At 42.3% G+C, this 18,666-nt stretch overlaps 1 protein-coding gene across 1 annotated transcript in view; it reads right to left on the bottom strand.

The window, feature by feature from the left end:
- The window catches only part of LOC140467204 (peptidyl-prolyl cis-trans isomerase FKBP5-like), a 150,982-nt gene that overhangs the window by 32,168 nt on the left and 100,148 nt on the right, over positions 1-18,666 (bottom strand). Inside the window, exon 4 of the mRNA XM_072563415.1 lies at positions 13,375-13,495. Within this exon, the coding sequence (XP_072419516.1) occupies positions 13,375-13,495 (121 nt within the window). The remainder of the gene's footprint in view (positions 1-13,374; positions 13,496-18,666) is intronic.

Genomic DNA, 18,666 nt, shown 5'->3' on the forward strand with positions numbered 1-18,666 from the left:
AAAACGTCTTCAACCAGTGAGTTGTGCGTATCTAGAACTCACTGCCTTGTAGAGGCATGAGCCCTCAAGGCATTGAAGAAGTATTTCGATGAGCACTTGGAGCACCATAGTATACAAGGTTATGGGCCGAGAGCTGGAATTTGGGTTTGAGGCAGATGCATGATGACCAGCGCAGACACCATGGGCCAAGGAGTCTTTTTCAGCAAAACTCTATGTGACTATCACATGAATAAAAGAACATTTCTGGAACTTGACGTAAGTTTCAAGTGTAACAGTGGCATTTTCCTTGTCAGATCTCTTTGACCCCCCCCCATCCTTTTCTTGAAGTTCAAAGTGGCAGCAGTATCAGAGGCAATTTAAAATAAATTAGTGCCAGAGATAACTAAAAAAACTACCATAAATAATGCATATTGTTTATAAATAATGTATGGATTAAATTTGCATGTATTATCGCATATTTATATAATGAGTGAATATATGTAAGCGAGTAATACCATATAAACATAAGTATTTCACCCATCATATTCACTGAACTCGAGCTTACCAGTATATCTCCCCGACATCAGCATCACTGTCCCTGGTTTGTCCTGTCTTACTAGCAGGGCAGAGCCAGCATATCACTGGCACCACAGTGATATATCGTTGGGAGACGCTGCCTGGACATATTCAATTTTAACTCTGACGCCCGTGAAGTCTCATGGCATCAGGTTAATAAACATGGACGAGGAAAGGATCTGCAGCTTGCCAGTACGGTTCCTAGCCTTTCCTCAGTGGATGAATCAGTATTCCTCCTTGTTAAACACTAATTGGAAAGAAGCACTGAGGTTAACCAGGGCAGAGAATATAGTCTCGGTGGGGAGAGTTTCAGTGTCTGGCACCACATGTGGCTGAACTGCCAGTTCAAAGGACATTGCTGTTAGACAGAGGACTGCAGCAGACAGTGAAGGAACCTACAAGAGGGAACAACTTATTGATCTCATCCTCACCAATCTGCCTGCTGCAAATAGAAGGAGTGACAACACACTTCTTGTGAAGATGAGGCCCTCTATACCCTACACATAGTTAAAATGCCCTCCACTATATTTTGTGGTACTGACACTGTGCTATGTAGACAGATTTTGAACATATCAAGCAAGTCAAAACTGGATATCCATGAGGTATTATGGGTCATCAGCAGCAGGAGAATTGTATTCAACTGCAATCTGTTATTTCATGACCTGGTGAACACTCCCACTTTACCTGCACTTCTCACAAATTAGTCTACTGCACTCACTGCTCACAATGTGATCTTCGCCACATTGGGGAAATAAAGCATAGACTGAGTGACCGCTTTGCAGAACGTCTACGTTCTGTCTGTAAAAAAGACCCTGAGCTTCCACTTGCCTGCCACTTTAATACACCACTCTGTTTCCTGGCCAATATCTCTGTCTCAGGCTTGTTTCAGTGTTCCAGAGAAGCTCAGCACAAGCTGGAAGAACAACACCTCATGGGGACCCTGCAGCCCTCCAGGCTCAATATTGAGTTCAATAATTTTAGGGCCTGAACTTCCCCAAGTCCTAGTCCGCTACCATACACACCAAGCCTTGTTAGCACATAGTCTGCTATTACACACGACCTATTGTTAGCCGCTAACAGTCTCCGTTAACACAGGTTCCCGATGATGGGGTTTTGCCCGAAACGTCAGTTCTCCTGCTCCTTGGATGCTGCCTCACCTGCTGTGCTTTTCCAGCATAACTCTAATCTTGAGTCTCCGTTAACAACTATTCACCCTCCCAGCCAAATTGTTATCGACACCTTTTGTCTGTCCAACTGTTCTTCTCTCTCTTTGGGCTCTATCCCTCTTAATGTTTATTCCTTCCCCCTCCCCCGCCCTATCTTCTGCATATAAATGGATATTTTCCAAGCTACCGTCAGTTCTGAGGAAGGATCACCAGACCTGGAACACCAACTTTAATTTCTCTTCACAGATGATGCCAGACCTGTTGAGCTTTTCCAGCAACTTCTGTTTTTGTTTCTGATTTACAGCATTCACAGTTCTTTTGGTTTTGAGACCAGATCTAAGCTCTGCAGTTCTGTCATATCCAGTCATGAATGGTGGCGAACTTAATAATAGACAACTAAAATAGGAGGCTCCACAAATGGGCCCATCCTCAATGATGGGTGAGCCCAGCGCATCAATGTAAAACATACATCACAGATTCTAGTCTTCAGCCAATTTGATTCAATCCAAAAAATACCAAGATGCAGCTGCAGGCACTGGGTACTGCAAAGGCTAGGGGTCCTGATGACATTCTGGTAATAATACTGAGGACTTGTGCTCCTAAACTAACAGAGCTACCTAATCGAATTGTTCCAATACATCTACAACACTGGTGTCCACCCAGCAATGTGGAAAATCATCCATGTATTCCTTTCCACAAACAGGATAAATCCACTCTGGACAATTACTGTCTGTAGTGAAGTAATGAAAGGTGTGGTCAACAGTGCCATTAAAAGTTTGCTTACTCAGCAATAAAGTGCTCAGTGACACTCAGTTTGGATTCCACCATGGCCATTCAGCTCCTGACCTCATTACAGCCTTGGTTCAAACATGGACTAAAAAGGTGAATTTCAGAGAGGAGGTGAGAGTGACAGGCCTTGACATCAAGGCCACATTTGACTGAGTATAGTTTCAAGGGAGTCAATGGGCATCAGGGCACAAACTCTCCACTTGCTGGGGTCTTTCCTGGCATAGCATACGATAATTATATTTCTTGGAGGTCAAAAATCTCACTCCTGCAATATCGCTGCAGGAGAACATGAGGGCAGTGTCTTAGGCCCAACCACCTTACAGCTGCTTCATCAATGACTTTCAGTCCGAAATAAGATCAAAAGTGGAGATGGTCGCTGCTGATCACACAATGTTCGGTACCATTCACAGCTCCTCAGATACTGAAGCTGTCCAAATGCCTATAAAGCAAGATTTGGACAGGAACTGGGCTTAGGCTGATAAGTGAAAAGTAGCATTTAAGAAAGCGAATGCAATGTTGTCATTTATCTCAAGAGGGTGGGAATATAAAAGCACCGTTGTGCTACTGAGACTTTATAAAGCTCTGGTTAGGCCTCATTTGGAGTACTGTGTCCAGTTTTGGTCCCCACACCTCAGGAAGGACTGGCACTGGAGCGTGTCCAGTGGAGATTTACATGGATGATCCCTGGAATGGTAGGTCTAACATATGAGGAACGGCTGAGGATCCTGGGACTGTATTCATTGGAGTTTAGAAGATTAGGGGGAGATCTAATAGAAACTTACAAGATAATACATGGCTTGGAGAGGGTTTCCAAGCTAGGAAATTGTTTCCGTTAGGCAAGGAGACTAGGATCCGTGGACACAGCCTTAGAATTAGAGGGGGTAAATTCAGAACAGAAATGCGGAGACATTTCTTCAGCCAGAGAGTGGTGGGCCTGTGGAATTCATTGCTGCAGAGTGCAGTGGAGGCCGGGACGCTAAATGTCTTCAAGGCAGAGATCGATAAATTCTTGATTCACAAGGAATTAAGGTCTATGGGGTGAATGCGGGTAAGTGGAGTTGAAATGCCCATCAGCCATGATTGAATGGTGGAATGGACTCGATGGGCTGAATGGCTTTCCTTCCACTCCTATATCTTATGGTCTTATTTGTGTCACACAAGTGTCAGGTAATGATTATCTTCAATAAGAGAGAATCTAACCATTTCCCCTTGAAATCCAGTGTTATTGCCATCACTGAATCCCCCACTAACAACATCCGAGGGATCACTATTGACCAGGAGCTGAACTGGACCCACCATATAAATACAATGGTGGCAAGAACATATCAGAAGCTATTTATTCTCCGGTGACTAACTCAGCACATGCCTACCTAAAGCCTGTCTATCATCTACAAGCTGCAAATAAGGAGTTTGTTGGAAATCTGTCGATTTGTTTGGATGGGTGCAGTTCACTAAGAGAGAAGAAGCTAGATGTCATTGCAGAACAAAGCAGCCCATTGAAGTGACACCCTAACAGCCACCACAAACATGGACTTGCTCTCACTCTGACACACAGTGGCAGCAGTGTGTACCATCTTCAAGATATACTGCAATAACTCACCAGTGTTCCTTCAACAGCAGCAAACCCATGACCTCTACCATCCAGAAGGACAAGGGCAGCAGATAGATGTGAAAACCATAGACTGCAAGTTCCCCTTCAAGCTACACAGCATCCTGGTTTTGGGAGAAAAATCAGTGTTGTTTGGACAAATTCCTGAAACTCCATCACTCTAGGTGTTCCTACACCCTAGGGAATGTAAGAGGCAGTTCATCACCACCTCCAAGCTAACTCACCTCCCTAAACAAATAAATAAAAGACCCTTTGACTGCTCAAAACTCCAAACACAAAATTATTATTTGCTCTTTAAAGGTGAATGCCCAGAGCAGAATCCATCACCTCTATGTATGGGTAACGTTATGCTACGGCTGTTAGCCGTGACATACTGAGTTTAAACTCCACTTGGTTACAACAACAATCAATCATGGTAGTGCTTGACTCTCAGCTAGAAGGTCAAAGGTTCAAGTTTAATGTCAGCACCTTCAAATCTCTAAGCTGACATTGCAATGCAGACTGACGGGAGTGCTGCATTGTTGGAGGTGCCATCTTTCAGACAAGATAGATAAAAGATTGCCGAGCTATTTATTTAATCGCTGTACATCATCGGCTATAAAGTTGGTAAGATGGCCTAAGATTCTGAAAGGTGCTATGCAAATGCAATTTTCCGTCATTAAAGTTTTCACCTGCTCTTGGCCCCCGGTTCTACTCCATCTGGCAGTGAATCAATAAGAATCCCAACCACCCATAAAGTTACCACTGTCACCAAAAGGGATGGCACTGTTGAGAAGCCAACCCTGTGGGTATGGGTGACACCATGAAGGAGGTGGTGAAAACATAGGGAGAGTCATAAACACTCGAGTGGTATTGAAAGCATGAGAGGCATAAGAAAAGTTCACAATCCCACTGTCTTCAGCAGCAAAATACCAATGCAGGCTGTCACTCTGGAACAGTAGCATTATTATTTATGGAATAAATATGGAACAGTCATTATTTTCAATAATTCCTTGCATACAGAGTGAGCTGACTGGAGCATTTTAACTGTATTGTTGTAGGAAAGGTAATTAATTGTAATAAGCCTGGCAATGACCCTGTCGAACTGTGATGTACTTGCTGATCCACACAATGCCTCAGCCATTCCATACACATTTTCAAGGCAAAGGCTACAATATTTCAAAAGGGACAGGGACAAAGGATGCAGATAGCACACAGGAGGTTTCTCCCCTCGCACCCTGTTCAAGGAAAGATTCTAAGTAGCTAACATTGCGAAGGAAAAACGTAGAACACAGCTTCTATTATTATGTGTTTCCATTTCCCCATCTTTGAGAGTTTGTTTAAGTTTTTGCCTTGAGGTGCTTGTCCTGGCAAGAACATGCTGTACTTAGGAGATTGGCAGGGAGTTTGGACTGAAGTGCTTGAACAGAACATTCAGTACATTCTGACTCAGATCAGCCACTCCTGTAGCATAAGCAAAATATGATCCTTCAAAGAAATTGTAGGGCCCCTATATTGCCTTCTATTATTAATATTCTTTAATCTCATTTCAAAGCCAATCCTTTACTAATTTTATAGCAGAGATTTATGTTCTTGAAGTACAGCTAATGTTGTATTGCTATCCTCTAGGCTTAAAAAGAGAATCATTTCTTTCATAATATGTGGATATTTAATTAAACACAGTGCAAGGTGCAAGTTGCACATCACTTATTGTGTGCCATATGAGCCTTGGGCTAGATATTCACCCAACAGCAGAAATGTCTGTTGATATGTATCTTCAATGTGATAAAACAACTCCAATTGCTTCACAATCTGATTATCAAACGAAATTGGGTACTGAGCCACACAAGGAGACATTAGGTTAGATGATAAAAGATGTGGCAGGACATATACAATTGAAAGTAGGGCCCAGGGAAGTGTTACTGAACAAATGGACCTATGAATGCAAGTGTGCATTTCCTTGAAAGTGAGGATTACAGGTAGACAGGGTGGTGACAAAAGTGTTTGGCACATTTTCCTTCATTAGTCAGAACATTGAATATTGGAGTTGGAATGTCAAGTTGCGGCTGGACAGGGCTTGTTGAGGCCACTCTTAGAATACTGCATTCAGTTCTGGTCGCTCTTCTATAGGAAGGATGTTGTTAAACTTGACAGAGTGCAGAAAGGACATATAAGGATGTTTCCGGGGTTGGAGAATTTGGGCTGTAGGGAGAGGCTGAATAGGCTGGGGCTATTTTCTCTGGAGCATCGGAGGCTGAGGGGTGACCTTATAGAGGTTTATAAAAACATGAGGGGCATGATAGGGTGAATAGCCAAGGTCTTTTTTCCTAGGGTGGTGAATTCTAAAACTAGACGGCATTGTTTAAAATGAGAGGGGAAAGAGTTAAAAAGGACCTAAGGGTCAACCTTTCCATGCAGAGATTGGTGCGTGTATGGAATGAGATGCTAGAGGAAGGAGTGGAGGCTGCTACAATTATGACATTTACAAGGCATCTGGGTGGGTATATGGATAGCCTCATTCCTGATGAAGGGCTTACGCCTGAAACTTCAGTTCTCCTGCTCCTTGGATGCTGCCTGACCGGCTGTGCTTTTCCAGCACCACACTCTTCGAGTCTTGGTAAATGGATAGGAAGGGTTTGGAGGGATAGGGGCCAAATGTTGGCAAATGGGACAAGGCCAGATTGGGATATGTTGGTGCAGATGAGTTGGACCAAAGTGTATGTATGACTTTATGACTCTATGACTATGACTCTGTGTGGTCAAAGCAATAGGTTTCATGGAAAGTCTTCGAAAGAGTAAGAGAAGCAGAGGCTTAGGAAAGAAATTCCAGAGCTTAGGACCTCAGCAGCTGAAGGTACAGCCACTGAAGATTAAGTGAATATCATGGTGGAAGCTTCAGAGACCAGAATTAGAGAAGCTGCTTTCTCAGTGACCTTCTCTCCATCATTAGGTCAGAAATAGGGATATTCACTGATGCCCACAAAATGCTCAAAACCATTCACAACTCCTCAGTTACTGAAGCACGGGTGTCACACAATGACGTCTCCAACAAGAGAGAATCCAACCTTCTCCTCTTGACATGCAATGGCACTATCATTGCAAAATCTGCCACTAAGAACATCCTGTGGGCTACCACTGACCAGAAACTGAGCTGGCTGAGCCACATATAAATACTGTGGCTCCAACAAAATAATCAGAGGTTGGGAATCCTATGGTGAGTAACTCACTTCATGTTCCCCAAAGCCTGTCCACTTTTTAAAAGGCACAAATTGAGAGTGTGATGGAATAAACTCCATTCGCCTGGATGAGTGCAGCTCCAACAACACTCAAGAATGTCAAAATCACCCAGGACAAAGCAGCCCGTTTGATTGGCATCTGATCCATTACTTTCAACATTCACTCTCTCTATCATTGACATTCAGTGGCAGCAGTGGGTACAGTCTACAAGATGCACTGTAGCAAGATCCAGGCACCTTGGAAAATATCAGCTAAACATGAAACCATGAACACCTAGAAATTCACAGGTAACAGATGCATAGGAGGACTATCACCTGCATGTTCACTTCTAAGTTGGAGCTATATGATAGTTCTTCACTGTTGCTGAATCGAAGCCTGCTTGCTAATAGACTGTGTGTCTGCTTACACACTCATGGACAGCAGTGGTTCAAGAAGGTGATTCAACATCACCATCTTAGGGGCAATTATGGATGGTCAGTAAATGCAGGCCTAGCCAGCAATGCTCATATCCCATGAAAGGTTAAAAACACTCAAAGGTGTTAAAGAACTGCAGATCTGGAGAAGGTTACAAAGCAGGAACAGTGAATTACTTGAACGTAAGGATGAGAATTTTAAAATTGGGTTGTTGCTTCTGAGAGCCAGTGTAGGTTATTGAACACAGGAATGATGTATGAATGGGACTTGATGTAGTTTAGGAGACTGGCAACAGAGTTCTGGATTACTACAAGTCACGGAACATTGGAACATGGGACATAGGAACACGAATAGGACTTTCAAGTGTGCTCCACTAAACAACAAGAAACTGACCAATCTATTTGAGCTCTCAACCCCACTCCCCTGTTTGCCCCTTATAACAGGTCACTCCTTTGTCTATCAAAAACCTATGTAAGGCTTGAATAAATTCACTGACTCATCTCTCACTGTTTTCTAGGGACTAGAATTCTGGAGACCAAACGAAAAAAAAATCTTCTCATCTTCACCTTAAAAGGGAAATTTCTAACTTTTTAATTTGTCACTTGTTTCTAGTCTCTTCTACATGAGGAAACATCCTCTCACAACCTTCCCTGACAAGTCTCCTCAGAAATTTTATGCTTCAATAAAAACTCCTCACATTCTTCCAAACTCCAGTAACTGAAAACCTAACTTGGTCAACTTTGCTTCACAAAAGAAGTCCTTCATCTTCGGATTAAGATAACTGAATCTTCTCAGAACTGCTTCTAAAGCAATTATATCCTTCTTCAAAAAAGGCCCAAGCTCTACATAGTACACCAGATGTGGTCACACCAAGGCCCTGGACAGCTGCTGAAAAACATTCTTACTTTGAATTCCATTCCCTTATAATAAATATTAATATTCCATTTGCCTTCCTCATCACTTGCTGTCCTGCAAAGTAACATTTCTCATTTACTGTGCCAGGATATCCAGATCCCTCTGTACCAATGCGTTTTGGTAATTTTTTCTCCATTTAAATAGCTTCCTAATTCTCCTGCCAGTGTTGATAGGTTTGCATTTCCCACATTGTATACCATCTGCCTTTTTTTCCTTACTCAACGTATATCCCTTTGCAGTTTCTACCTCCTCTTGACACTTACTTTTGTATATATCTCACTGTCACCAGCAAGCTTAGCTACCATTCATCTGCTCACTTTATCCAAGTCATTGAAATAAATCGTGCATAGTTGTCCCTGCATTGATCCCTTTGGCAATCCACTGGTTACAGCTTGCTAACACAAAATGATTCATTTATCTCTACTCTCCGCTTCCCACTGGTTAACCAGTCCTTTATTAGGGCCTCATTAGATTCAAAACATTAATTCAGTTTTCTCTCCACAGATGCTGCCAGACCTGTTGAGTTTCTCCACTACTTTCTGTCTCTGGTTCTGACTTACAGCATCCACAGTTCTTTGTTTTACTTCATCCATGATAATATATTACCCCTCCCACCCACCACCCCCCAACACGCCCCAAACCATAAGCCCCTAATGTATGTTCTAGCCTTTGATGGTGTCTCCTAAACAAAAAGACTTTTTAAAAATCTAAACGCATTATGTCTACAGGTCCACTTAACCTGTCTTATTTGTCACTTTCTCCAAGAACTCTCATAAATTATTCAGACACGATTCCACATTCACAAAGCCATGTTAACTCTGCCAGATCCCACTATGGTTTTCTTAGTATCCCGTTAAACACCCCTTATTAATGAATTCTTATAATTTCTTTATGCAAGATGTTAGGCCAACAGGCATGTAGTTTCTGTCTCCCTCCTTTCTTGAAGAAATATGTTAAATTTGTTGCTTTACAATCAGCTAGGACCATTCCAAAACCCTAGTAATTTTAGAGGATGATCATTGATATTATCTATGCCATCACTTCTTTTAAGATCCTAAGATGTAGCCTCTCAGGTCTATAATTATTAAAACTTTCCCAGCACTGTTTCACTGATGATGGTCATTGTTTTCACTGTCTCCCTCATTTTTGCCTCCTGATTTTTAAGTTTCTTTGGAATGTTTCAAAATTATCTGCAGTAAAGACACTAAGAAAATATATGCTGTCAATTCCTGTTTTTCAATTTTTAGTTCTACCAGACTTATTCTCCAGTTAGTAACTCTTTTCCTTTTTAAATACTTGCACAAGTGACTGCTATGCTTTTATATTTTCATCTAGCTTTGTTTCATACTATACTTTATCCTCCCTTTTTTAAGTCAGTTTTTGCAGTTCTTAAAATCCATCCAATTTTCTAATCCATCACTAATCTTTGCAGAATTGCAAATCTTTCTTTCACTTTGATATTATTCTTAATCCTCTCCTTTTTTTGATGTTTCCTTCTTAAAGAGTCCTTCTTTCCCTCTGGGTTAGATCTTTATTACATTTATTAAATTATTATTAAACAAAATAAATTATCATTAAGTTATTATTAAATGCATTATTAAACATCTCTTTAAATTTCTGCCACTGTATCTCTACTGAATTACTTTTCAACATTTTTCCCAGTTCACTTTAACTATCTGTTTTCATACCTTTACAAATACCTTTAATCAGGTTTAAAACAAATCCTTTAATCCACATTTCTCGACTTCAAACTGAATATAAAATTCTATCATATTATGACCATTGTCACCTAAAGGCGTCTTTACTATAGTGCTGTTGATTAATCCTGTTTCATTATACATTTTGGGATCTAGAATAGCTTACTCCTTGGTTAATTCAAGAACATATTGGCCTAAGCAATTGTTCTGAATATATTGTATGAACAAATTTTCCAGGTTACTATTGCTAATCTGATTCACCTAAACTAAACTCATCCATGATTATTATTGTAGCATTGTTACATTTCTTCTTGCATTCTAAATATTGTTATGTAACCCAGAAACTTGAGTATTTCTTCCCAAAATAATTATACATGTGGCTCCATTGAGCTAAGGTCATCTCTCACTATGACACTAATGTTACCTACAAACCTACCTCACCATCTTTTCCTAGTATTCTGTAATTCTGAAACATCATAATCCCTTTAGTGTCCAGGTTCCAATCTTTCTCACTTTGTAGCCATGTTTCCTTAAAGGCTATTAGGTCATCCATAGTTGTTTCTATCTGTGTTTACGATTTTTCCATTTTGTTATCGATGCTGTTCACATTTGGAGAGAGAGAGCCATTTTTGTTATCTCAGGTTTTATGTGCTCGTAAACTGTTACATTTAGAGATGTTCTGAATCTTTCTGCTCCATTCTGGCTATCATTACCCAGATTACTACCATGCTCAACTATCTTGTGAAATTGAATATCTCTTCTTCAACACGATCCCTTTCCTTCCCTGTTTAATTTAAAACCCTCCTTTACTGCCTAAACCCTGGCATCATGCAGGCTACACAGCCGTTCTGGACTCTGGCTCTTGGTTACAGAGGACTGTGTCTATTCCCTGACTATATTGCTCCTAATTACTCCTACATTCCCAATCAGTCTCCTCAATTGAATGACTGCAGTGCAATAGTCAGTTCGGACATCATCTTGCAGCCTCCAAACAAGCTCAAGAACTTTGATCCTATTGGAGAATTGGAAGGTTTGAGGCTTCATCATTTTTAAATGTCGGCCCCCTAATCTGTCTCATTCATAAAAATATCTTCCTGTTGACCACTGACCTCATTCTGGAGGGTGTGACTGCCTTCTGGAACAAAGCACCTTGATACCATTCTCCCCCACTGATGTGTCACAGTGTCTATAGCTGAGTCTGCAGCGCATTGACACTGAGCTGAAGTTCCTTGAGCTGCAGACATGTTTGCCTCCAATTGCACTGGTGTCCACCACCTCTCACATACAACAGCTGCAACACATCACATGCCCTGCCATCTTTATTGGATTAGTTTATTTATTTTTCCTAGTTAATTTATATTTAATTAACCCAAAACCACTGTAAACATTAATATCATTAATGAACCTACTGTCTTACAAAAAGCTTTTTAATAAATTACCTGAGTTTTGAAGATATTTATTCAACAAACATTAAAACAAACCAAACTGAAATTCCCTACTTTAGATAAAAGAAAAAGGCAAAACGCTCAACCCATCCATCTCTTAACTTGTCTGTTATTGCATGGCACTTTCATTTTAATTGGAACACTCTGAACCTAGAAACTCGACCACCCAGCTCTCACAGCATCCCTACAGTGCAGAGAGAGGCCATTCAGCCTACTGAGTCTGCACCAACCTCCAAAGAGTGTCCCACCCAGATCCAATCTCCTACACCCTACACTATAAACGTGCATTTTGCATGGCTAATACACCTAGCCTGCCCGTCCTTGAACATTAAAGGGCAATTTAGCATGGACAATCCACCTAACCTGCACATCTTTAGAGTGTGGGAGAAAGCCAGAGCAGCCAGAGGAAACCCGCTCAGACACGGGGAAAATGTGCACACTTCACAAAGTCACCTGAGGCTGGAATCGAACCCAGGTCCCTGGTCCTGTGAGGTAGCACTGCTGACCACTGAGCCACTGTGCCTCTCATCAGCATTGCTAAGTTATCCTCTATATCTGGTAAGCAATTATGTTTTCTACAGCTACTGGAAGCTGGAAAATGATAGATATGTGGGAGAATACCAAGAGTGTATTGGAATTCCAAGCTTGAAACTAACGAGGGAATGAATGAGGATTTCAGAAGTGGATAAACTGAGAAACGGTGGAATTTTCCAGTTTGCAGAGTAAATCTGCAAAAAGACATGATTAATAGGGAGAAACAGTTTCCCTGTAAAGCTCTGAAAACTCGCAACATCTGCCGGTGCCAAAATCCTGTAACATCTAGTTTGCATTTTATATTTAATCCTCATTAATCTAAATGCCAGTGGATCAGAACACATGATGCTTAATACTTATTAATATACTTTCCATAGAATCATTCTATTCTTAGTTACCATAAAATGATAATTATCAAATCCATTACATATTAGTTTTTCTCCTCACTTTCCTTCAGAAATATTACTTATACGGGTTGTTAAAAAATCTGTGTTCAGTCATCGAATGCTGTATTCTGTACAGTTTGTGATACTGTAATTGATTCATTTGTTTAATAATTAATAATTGATTGCCTGATTACCAATTGAGCCAAATATGACAAAAATACTGTAGTGAACTTGAAAATCCTTCAAGTAAATACTAAATACTCCAGCAATAGGGAAAATAAGACAAGCACAGGATGGGCATAATATGAAGTTAGTATAACAGTGTAAAGGCACCTACACATCAGCAACAGGAGATGTGAATTTCAGTTTGCATTTCAGATTTCCAGCACTTGCAATATTCCATTTCGTTACTATCTCTGTTATTATCCTTCTTATTATCCCTTTATGCTTTAGAACTTGGCTGATGGGAATAATGCATAAGAATTGGTTGTTGCATGCAAATCTAAAATAGTGATGAGTTTTGTGCACGGGTTTGCGAATCATTCTGGTTTCCATACATCAAATACATGGTCCACTGACAGAGGGGAGAGAAACATACATTAAAATCTGATCACTTCCTTACAGGTTACCTGGTGAATAAGTTCATACCTTCAACAGTGGCTCCTTCGTTAGGGGTGGAAAACCCCTGCCCTTTCTTCTTAATCCTACGAATGATGCCTCCATCTTCATACTCTGTTAAATCCTCGCCTTTGAAGTCTAAGAGTTCAACCTGAAACAATAAACATCTTTGTTAGAAATGCAACAAAGCTGGCCATGGGGCAAGGGCATTATTACATCAGCTTAATTTCTGGATGCAAGAACTAAACAAAACTTCAATTTATATTGCGATCTGAAGAAATACAGTAAAATCAATGTGACAAATATAAGCAAGGATACAAACCATCCTGAGACAGCATCTAGCAAGGTTCATGCAACCATCAGTTCCCCTTCCCCCACATCACTGCTTCTGTGCTCAGGTTTCAAAACATCTCAAGGCCAATGAGTAAATTTATGAGCACACGGGTATGTAAAGGACAGGGACCAATTAGTTATCCTATCAGTCATGTCCTCCAGTTTCAGAGTGTAACCATGCCCCAGTCAGAGGCACAACAGGCAAAGGAAAAAAGAAAAGGTCATTTAGCAAAGACATTCTCATCGACTTCTGGAAACGCTCAACAAAGCTCCAAAAGTGCAGGGTAGTTAAGGGAGACAGTTCCCAATCCCAGCTTTTTATATAAATAGTCAAATTGATGAGCATGCTCCCACTTGAATACCTTGTTTGCAGCAAGTCTGGTGAGTCAGTGTAATGACATTGGACTGGCAACCCAGAGGCCCTGGCTAATGCAGAAGCACAAATCCCATCAAAAATTCAATTAACAAGACAGGGAAGTGAAAGCTGGATTCAGTATTGCTAAGCATGAAACTGTCGTCAGTTATTACAAAAAGGCCAGCTGGTTCTTCATTGCCCTGGAGGGAGAGAAATCTGCCAGCCTCACCTGCTCTGGCCTACCTGTGATTTCAAATTCACAGCAATAGACTCTTAACTGGCCTAGCAAGCTCCTGACAATGGAGGAACACTGCAGAAAGCTACAAAACTGAAGGTATTGGGAGTCTGAGTCCATGAATCACAAAACGCTAGCATCTAAATGCAGCAGGTATCAGGGAAGTCAAATGGAATGTTGGTTTTATTTCAAAGGGACTAGGTTATAAATGTTGGGAGGTTTTACTAGAATTATACAAGTCATTAGTCAGACTACAGCTGGGATACTGACAGCAGATTTGAGCCACTTATCTGTGGAAAGATAAATTAACATTAGAGACAGTTCAAAGAAGATTCAGTGGATTGATACGAAATAAGAGGAAAGTGTCTCCTGAAGAGAGATTGAATATATTGGGCCTGTACTCATTGTAATATAGAGGAATGAGAGACATCCTTATTGAAACATAAGATTCTTAGGGGACTTGACAGGGTAGGGAAGGAAAAACTGTTTCCCTCGTGGGAGAGTCTAGGACCAGAAGGCATAATCTCAGAATCAGGGATTGCTCATTTAAGATAGAGATGTGGAGGAATTTCTTCCCTCAAAGAATTTCTTCTCTCTGTGGAATTCTTAAAAGGGTTTTCAAGGCTGGGACATTAAGCATTCAAAGCTTAGATAGACAGATTTTTAATCTGTAAGGGAATCAAGGGTTATGGGGAAAAAGGCAGGAAAATAAAGTTAGAAAGCAATGATCTCATTGAATGGTTGGGCAAGCTTGATGGGCTGAATGGCCTACTTCTACTTCCCTGTCTTCTGGTCTTGCAGCATATGTGCACACCCTGCTTCATTTCGTTTTGAGAAATTAGGAATGGTGCTGAACACTGGGCAATCATCAGCAAATATTCCTATTTTTGATCTTACGATGGGGGGGATATTTCTTTTAATTTTCCACTTTGACAGGTAGATGCGAGTGTCCTAGCTTTGGTGGAATTGCTTGGTTAGGGCCATTAGTCTTTAGCACTGCAGTCAGGGTGTGCTGGGGACCCAGAACCTTTGTGTCATCCACAAACCTGCAAATGGTTTCCATTACACCTCCATCCAGATCATTAATAAAGATAATGGCAATGGGAGATACCACTAGTATTAACTCGGTTTCTCTCCAAACCAAGAGGACAAGCTTCCAAACATATGAATCATGGCCTTTCAAAGATTGGCCTCATTTCATCGATGAGCAGCTTATATGAGAAGTCATCAGAGCCAGCAACCAGAGATCTCTTTTTCTAACTGCAATAAAGGGATCAATTTTCACTCCACCTGAGTTTTGGTGAAGGAATTGAGAACAAGGCTAATGTGGAATCTGCCTGCTGGCCTACGTTCTGTGATCTGTGGTATTTAATCTCATTGAAGAGCAGCAAGTCTATGTCCCATCTGGAAAGTTAGAGTGTCAGTTAACCCTTAGTTGCACAACCTCTGAGGGAGAGTTACACAGGGCATAAATGAGAACGCACCTGGAGCACTGTGTAGGATTGGTCAGCTGACTTATGGAATGATATAAATGTGTTAGAAACAATTTCAAGAAAGTTTCCCAGACTATTGGGATTGGGATTAGATTAGATTCCCTACAGTATGGAAACAGGCTGTTCAGCCCAATAATTCCGCACCGACCCTCCAAAGAGTAACCCACCCAGAAACATTCTCCATATTTACTCCTGACTAACGGACCTAACACTATGGGTGAATTAGCATGGCCAATTCACCTGACCTGCATATCTTTGGACTGTGGGACGAAACCAGAGCACCCAGAGGAAACCCATACAGACACAGGGAGAATGTGCAAACTCCACACAGACAGGAATCGAACCCAGATCCCTGGTGCTGTGAGGCAACAGTGCGAACAACTGAGCCATTGTGACAGATGGCTGTCTCATGTCAAGAGGTTGAATAGATTAGATCTGTAACTGCTGGAGTTTCAAAAGGTGGTTTGTTTAAAACATATATGGCTGAATCTTACATTTTTTTCTGGCTAAGTCTATGCTGCACCAAGCTTTCTGGATGGCTTTCTGCCATAATGCCTAGCGAGCTTTCATATTATACCTTACCTAACTTTCTCTGCCCCCAATATCCTTCATGTCCAAATCCAGCTCCACCTTACCAAGCACAATTCCCAGAACAACTTATCACTTAGCAGATAGCTGCCAATTACCAGCATCCTTTGTGCCCATGCCATCATTAACAAGCCACAGTGTGCCTGGATAAACACTAGCATTCCGAAGCTGCCCTGCTCAGACACGGACAGAACCTGAAATGTCGGAGAAAGGAAAATGGTACCGCGATTCTCTGACAGGTACCTGGGCATCCTGATGGATGGGACAATGCAGAGGAGAGCTGTCCCCTTCCCTGAGCACTGGCAGAGGATGTCATGACACCAGATCCCTGTAAACTAGTCCATGATCACTACTCACATCAGTACTGTCTCCACTGTCTGGAGGAGCAGCCAATAGTGCTGCAAGGAAATCATATACTTTCTCCACTGCACCAAGGTAAGTGCTACACTCCTCTGTTACCTCACACTCACTCGATCTCTGCTCTTGCACTTACCTCCTACCAAGACTGATACTCTGCCAGTCTCACAAATGCCTGAAACAGCTTTCATCACTCCTTTGTTCCATGCTACATTGGTTCACCTCACCACCTTTCACCCATCTCCACCAGCAGAAATGGCCATGTCACCCACTTTCACCTCACTCAATCCCTCCCTTTCTCTTAGCGCAGGAGAATTTAACCTATAACAAGACAGAGCAAGCCAGTGGAGGGTTGCCAGACATTAGGCTCCTCACAGTCTATGAGCCCTTTTCATTGCAGGAGAAGACTTGGACCACTCCTGTGACATCCATGCTGCTGACAAGGGACATCCATGCCCCACCAACCAAGGAAGGACCATTCTTAATTCCACTACAACTTTTATAGTAACCCCACTATAAATCTCATCCATTGTATACAAGAAGCTTTTCTTCCAAATCTCTTGCAGGTACTGTCAATGACTCTACAGAGAAACACTCAGAAGCTACCTCTTTGACCTCTGAGCACAAGAGTACAAGAGGTTCCTGTTGCCCTAGACCACCTCAAACACTGGCACCTTGTAGTGATTGGAACAAGGTCAGCCAGGTGGACTTCATGGAATATGAGTTCCCTGACTGGGGCTGTTAATCTAGTCCAATCAGGGCATCCTGGCCAACAGATAATTAACAGGAGTGTCAGGGGTTCTGTTCACCCTAGGAGCTGGCTCTGAGTGAGCTGGACCAGTGTCAAGTACTATACTTGTAAATGCAGGGAATTCCAACCCATGTGGAATTATTTCACACACAGTGGGAACATTAGTTGTGGAGAGCATAGGAGCCACAATCTGGTGAATACTTCAATGCGACAACTACTTGACTGGTCAAAGAAGAAACAACCCATTTAGCACAGTCACAATGTTACTGGACTTCAGGAATGAGGAGGATGTGCCAAGCAGGCTAAGATAAAAGGTAGGGAGGAGGGACTTGGGGGAGGGGCGTTGGGAATGCGATAGGTGAAAGGAGGTTAAGGGGAGGGTGATAGGCCGGAGAGGGGGTGGGGGCGGAGAGGTCAGGAAGAAGATTGCAGGTCAAGAGGGTGGTGCTGAGTCTGAGGGTTGGGATTGAGACAAGGTGGGGAGAGGGGAAATGAGGAAGCTGGAGAAATCTGAGTTCATCCCTTGTGGTTGGAAGGTACTGAGGCGGAAGATGAGTCACTCTTCCTCCAGGCGTTGTGTTACCTGGATCGTCTCAGACTCCTCCCTCCCCTTCCTCGATCTCTCCATCTCTATCTCAGACGATCGACTCAACACGGACATATACTATAAACCGATTGACTCCCACAGCTACCTAGATTACACCTCTTCCCACCCTGCCCCCTGTAAAAATGCCATCCCATATTCCCAATTCCTTCGCCTTCACCGCATCTGCTCCCAGGACGACCAATTCCAATACTGAACAACCCAGATGGCCTCCTTCTTCAAAGACCGCAATTTCCCCTCAGACGTGGTTGACGATGATCTCCACCGCATCTCCTCCACTTCCCGCTCCTCCGCCCTTGAACCCCGCCCCTCCAATCGCCACCAGGACAGAACCCCACTAGTCCTCACCTACCACTCCAGATACACCGGATCATCCTTTGACATTTTTTCCACCTCCAAATGGACCCCATCACCAAGAATATATTTCCCTCCCCACCCCTATCAGCGTTCCAGAAAGACCACTCCCTCCGTGACTCCCTTGTCAGATCCACGCCCCCCCCCACCAACCCAACCTCCACTCCCGGCACCTTCCCCTGCAACCGCAAAAAATGCAAAACTTGCGCCCACACCTCCCCCCTTCACTTCCCTCCAAGGCCCCAAGGGATC

The sequence above is a fragment of the Chiloscyllium punctatum genome, chromosome 45 (genome assembly GCF_047496795.1).
Source record: "Chiloscyllium punctatum isolate Juve2018m chromosome 45, sChiPun1.3, whole genome shotgun sequence".
NCBI lineage: Eukaryota > Metazoa > Chordata > Chondrichthyes > Orectolobiformes > Hemiscylliidae > Chiloscyllium > Chiloscyllium punctatum.